Source organism: Phaseolus vulgaris, chromosome 11 (genome assembly GCF_000499845.2).
Source record: "Phaseolus vulgaris cultivar G19833 chromosome 11, P. vulgaris v2.0, whole genome shotgun sequence".
Classification (NCBI taxonomy): domain Eukaryota; kingdom Viridiplantae; phylum Streptophyta; class Magnoliopsida; order Fabales; family Fabaceae; genus Phaseolus; species Phaseolus vulgaris.
In genome coordinates, this window is record NC_023749.2 from 46,631,401 (window position 1) to 46,636,743 (window position 5,343).

A 5,343-nucleotide genomic window follows, 5' to 3' on the forward strand; every position below is an offset into this window, starting at 1 on the left:
TCTTCTCTATAAAGAGAAAAAACTGATAATTAGAAAAGACTCCCAATTAATATTAGGATCCTTCTGTAACTCTCTGGTATCCGTATCCTTTAATACAAACAAACTAAAAGCCTCCTAAAGAATAACCAATCCAAACTCACAAACAGCCAACACTCAACCCACACATAGAAACCAATCAAAGATAACAATAATCGAACAACTTATAACAAATTGAGACAAGACATAGGGGCCAAACACCAATCAGAAAAGGAAAATTGAGCAACGAGAACTTTAGAGGTAACCCAAGTCCAAACATTCAGTTCAGCCAAAGAAAAGATTTCAAGATGATCCACCATTCTACCAATGAAAATGATCTTATTTCTATGATTCTACATCTCCCTTACCACAACAATCCACACGCTACCCAAAACAAAGTTGACAGAAACAGATGCCTTGCATAAAGAAAACTTAATAAAATTTGAGAAGGGATCAATGGGAGTAGCCGACACCAAACCTAACCACGAAAGACACTGGTTCCAAACTAACCAGGCAGTTATGCACCCAAAGAACAAATGATTCGTAGATTCCTCTTGTACCCCGCACAAGTAGCAAATAATATTGTCAACCACCACTCCTCGCCTAACCAAATTAACTTTAGTAGCAATCTTATTTTCCAACACCCTATAGGCCAAAACCTGAGCAGCAGGGAGAACCTTACAATTCCAAAACATATTATAAAAGAACAAGAACTCCCCTTTGCCTTCTCCCCTCAACAGACTATAGGCAGATTTCACCGAAAAGATAGGGGGCGCATTACCTTTCCAGGACCAGCAGTCATCAGAACCCAAAACAAGACCCAACCCAGTAACCTCCTCATACAACTGATAGACCTGAGTCTTCTCCCACTCAAACAAACTTCTATGCCAAACTAGATTCAACTTCCACACACCGTTAACCCAATTCCCACAATCCTCCAGCAAAGACTCTTTATTGATGCTCAGGGAAAACAATCTCGGATATTTGCCTTTCAAAGCAACATTACCCACCCAAATATCTTTCCTAAACAAAATACCCTTCCTGTAACCTAGTTCTCAGTTAACACGATCTTCAAACTTGTCACCCCAATCCTTCGACACCCACACCTCCTTCAAATCTTTCCACCAAAGGGACCCAGACCTGCTAGGATTGGATACTTTCAAACTTCTCCAGCCTCCATACTTGGACTCTAAAACCTCCTTCCACAACCATCCTTGGAGGAGACCATCCTCCAAATCCATTTTCCAAATAGAGCTACATTAAATAGTTTAATATTAATAACCCCAAGACCTCCAGCATCACGTGACTCACACACCTTTTTCCAAGAGGCTCACGCACTCTTTCTCCCTTCGGACCCCCAACCCAGAAGAAGTCCCTTTGCAATTTCATAATCTTCTTCACCACAACAGAAGGAATTTTAAACAAAGAAAGGTAAAACAGAGGAATAACAGACATAACAGACTTGACAAGGCAAATCCTCCCGGCCATCGAAATAAACTTACCTTTCCATCTTCCCAATCTAGTCTTTATTTTATCCACCACCCTATCCCAAAACACTTCGTTCTTATGACACCCCCACCAACATCCCAAGGTATTTGAAGGGGGTTTTCATCACCTTACAGTTAAGAATATTCGCGAAACGACAGATCATATGGTACCCCACCAATACTGTTTTTCAAGAAATTCATCTTTAGTCCTGAAGCCAACTCAAAACAGCTTAACATGACCTTTATATTAAACACACTTTTGATATTCGTTTTGCAGAAAAATAGAGTATCGTCCGCATACTGAATCATATTAACCTGAATCTTCTTAGCCCCAACCTCCAAACTATCCACCATATTTTTCTCAACTGCATTCCTTACAACTCCTACAAGGCCTTCAGCCACTATAAGAAACAAGAACGGAGCGAGGGGGTCTCCTTGTCTCAAGTCCTTTTTGGGGATACTTAAGTTTGCTATATTGTGCTATATTTTTAGTTTAAGCTAGTTAATAGATTTTGTTGGTAGAACTTGTAAAAATGTTGGAATATCTTTAAAGTGTTTTTTTATTTTAATTTAATTATTTTTTGTTGATAAAAAATATATAAAATTATACTATTTGAATAAATATATTTAAGTATATAAATAGTATTATATTTAAATTTGTAATTATAAATATTTTGATATAAATGCTCCTGATAAAACGTATACATCTTGAACATGGATTACAGCTCTAACCTCCCTGGAAAGCCTTGCGCACACATTAATTGACGAAAAGGGAGTGGTTGAGACAACCAAACTTCCTCAAAGCCTTGCCGACAGACTCATTGAAAAAAAGGGTGTGAGTTGAGAGAAATATAGCCTCCTTAACATTTAAAATACACTTTAAACGACTAAATTAAATATTATTTAATATTTAGATTTATGCTTTAAAAAAACAGTAGTATATCTATGGATAATAATTAGTTTGAATTTAAAACAAAAGTGTTAAGGAGGCTATATAACTCAACCATTGCTGCAAACTGACAACACAACTCTTGACAAAGCCAAGAAACACCTCAAAGAAGAAGAGTGAGAAGACGATGGAGTATGCAGCACAACAGGGAGACATAGATAGTCTATACAGATTGATTGAGCAGAATCCACATATTTTAGAAGAGATAGATTTGATACCATTTGTCGAAACTCCTTTGCATGCTGCTGCACGTGCAGGGCATGTTCAATTTGCCAAAGAAATCATGATATTAAAACCTTCATTTTCTTGGAAATTCAGTCCTCAAGGATTGACACCGGTTCACCTTGCTCTACAAAATCGCAATCCCAGAATGGTCTTTCACCTTATACAGATGGACACGAGTCTCGTTCGAGCCAAAATGAGAGGAGGTCTCACTCTTCTGCATTTGGCAAGTCAATCCGGAGATATAAACCTTTTAACTGTGTTTCTCAAAGTTTGTCCTGATTCCATACAAGATTTGACTAGTAAGAATGAGACTGCACTGCATTTATACAAGAGGTTTGAGGTTTTGGAGTTCTTACTTAGATGGCTTAAGAGAAATATTATTGAGTTACAAACCATTCTGAAGCAGAAAAACTTGGAGGGCAACACTATTTTACACATTGCAGCAACAAAAAATGACACGAAGGTATCATTTAAATCTATCTATCTCTCTATGAATTTAGTGTTGTCAAGCACAAATAACAGCTTAAAAAGTCACAAAAGAGATTGATGAAGAGAGTTATGTATAATTAAAATTATAAACAATCTTCTAGTGAGAGGGATTCAGAAAAGTTTAGTAATGGATATATATATATATATATATATATCAATTTATTGATAATATTTTAGTTTTAATAGTAAAAGTTTCTCCAGAATACAAAACTAAAAACAATATAGTTCTAGTTGAGTGTTTTAAATTTCTCAACAAATGCTTAAAAATACCTACTAATATTTGTTGGAAACTTATAACTGGATTGGAGTTAATCCAATTCATAGGTTATTAATTAGAGTGATTTATATGGAAGCTATAATTAAATTGGGAACAATATTGTGTGTACAGGCAATGGGATTGTTGATAGAGGTCATGAGAGATCTAGATGCTGCAAATTTGATGGACCAAAGAGCATTTGATATAATAAACAACCAAGATATTAAAAATAATTTGCTGAGGGCTGAAGCAAGAGTTAAGAGACTTAGAAAAGTCAATTCGTTAATTTTATCCGTGCATGAGTGGCTCATTCGAAAAACTGGTATGAAGGAGAGTATGTCGAATGACACACGGGACGTGTACATGATAGTAGCTACTCTTGTTGCAACAGCAACCTATCAAGCAACACTGAGTCCACCTGGTGGATTTTATCAGATTGATGGACCTGGAAGTAATAACACCATGACTCAAGCTCATGGGCCATCAAATTCATCCCAAGTCTATGCAGGAAAATCAGTGATGTCAAACATGAACTTTTTGATGTTTTCGTTCACAAATATGTGTGCCTTTTTGCCATCCATTTTCACAATTATTGTTTTAATGCCTAGGAATGTTGGATGGCTTCTACTGTATGAGTCAACCTGGCTCCTTGCAGTTAGCTACTTATCCTCTATTATCGTCATATCTCCCAATTATATCACCACATACGTCTCGATTTCCATTTTCTTCGTCCTTCTTCCAGTATTGTGGGTGGCGTCTTTTGTGTTTTTCACACCTAGACTCAAAATTTTGGTTTGACAGTTGTAATTTACTCACTCATTATAGTAATAAATAGTGAGGAAATATTTTAAAATAGATTACAGGTGTATAAGTTTGTAATTTAAAGCCACATAGTAGATAACTATTGTGACGGTTATAACTGATATAGTCACTCTATCTATTATTTTAAGATTTATTTCTGCGTTTGGGTTTTTTTTCCAGTCCATTATCTTTTTCCTTTCTTTATATACTTCTTATATGATGCATGCACATAGATAAATAAAGAAAATCAATTTATCAGTTTTCCTCTCTCCTCTCATCGTGTATTCTTTTTTTCAAGTGGACTAATAAATTTTAAGATTATGGAGTTATCACAGAATCTTCATGTGTCTTTGGAACTTGATGGATTCAACTACCATCTCTAGAGTATAATAATGAAGCGTGTTTTATTGTAAATGAACAAGTTTAAGTTTGTAAATAGAGAGATTTCATTGGAAGGGATGTAATATTATGGTTAGTTCTTAGATAATCACACAAATTGTTCAAAGTAGAGTTTACATTGATAATGTAAAGGATTTATAGGATGATCTTAAGGAAATGTTTTTGAAAAGGAACCATTTTCGTATCTCAATATTCTTCAAGAGTTGAACTGGATCAAGAGTTGAACTCGATCAGGGAGAAAGAACCATTACAGATTATTATACGGATTCCAAAATTATGTCGGAAGAATTAGATTCTTTATGTCCTCTACCAACATGGATTTGTAATGTCAGATGTTGCTGATTGCACAGAATTTGAATGTGTCATGTGTTTTCTAGAGGGGCTAAGAGAAATATACAAAGTGGTGAAAACTTAAATTTCACTTATGAAACCACTTCTGAGTATTAATCATGTCTTTTCTTTAGTTTTTGAATAAGAAAGGCAGTCACACATGTTAGTATTGAAACCAAGGTTTTGATAAATAATGATGGCCAACAAAACCAAAGAATAAATAATAAGAATTGAAATGTGATGACTTATAGATAGAGAAATTTGGAAGAGGAAGAGGAAAGAACTATGATAAAGAGTATTTACATATGATACATATACTACAAGAAAATCATTAATTAAAAATTAATTTTAGAGACTAAAAATAATTATTTACTATATTGACTAAATTAAAA

General features: G+C 34.9%; 1 protein-coding gene across 1 annotated transcript; it reads left to right on the plus strand.

Moving 5' to 3' along the window:
* Window positions 1-2,512: 2,512 nt before the first annotated feature.
* On the plus strand, window positions 2,513-4,401 carry LOC137832372 (ankyrin repeat-containing protein BDA1-like). Its single transcript, XM_068640513.1, has 2 exons — window positions 2,513-3,139; window positions 3,554-4,401. The coding sequence occupies exons 1-2, from the start codon at window positions 2,579-2,581 to the stop codon at window positions 4,217-4,219; spliced, it is 1,227 nt and encodes a 408-aa protein (XP_068496614.1). The 5' UTR covers window positions 2,513-2,578; the 3' UTR covers window positions 4,220-4,401.
* Window positions 4,402-5,343: the final 942 nt, after the last annotated feature.

Bases quoted from the DNA above. Each gene is read 5' to 3' on its own strand.
- LOC137832372 (XM_068640513.1), top strand. From the start codon at position 2,579: ATGGAGTATGCAGCACAACAGGGAGACATAGATAGTCTATACAGATTG. The intron at 3,140-3,553 runs GTATCATTTAAA...TTGTGTGTACAG, and splicing joins CAACAAAAAATGACACGAAG to GCAATGGGATTGTTGATAGA.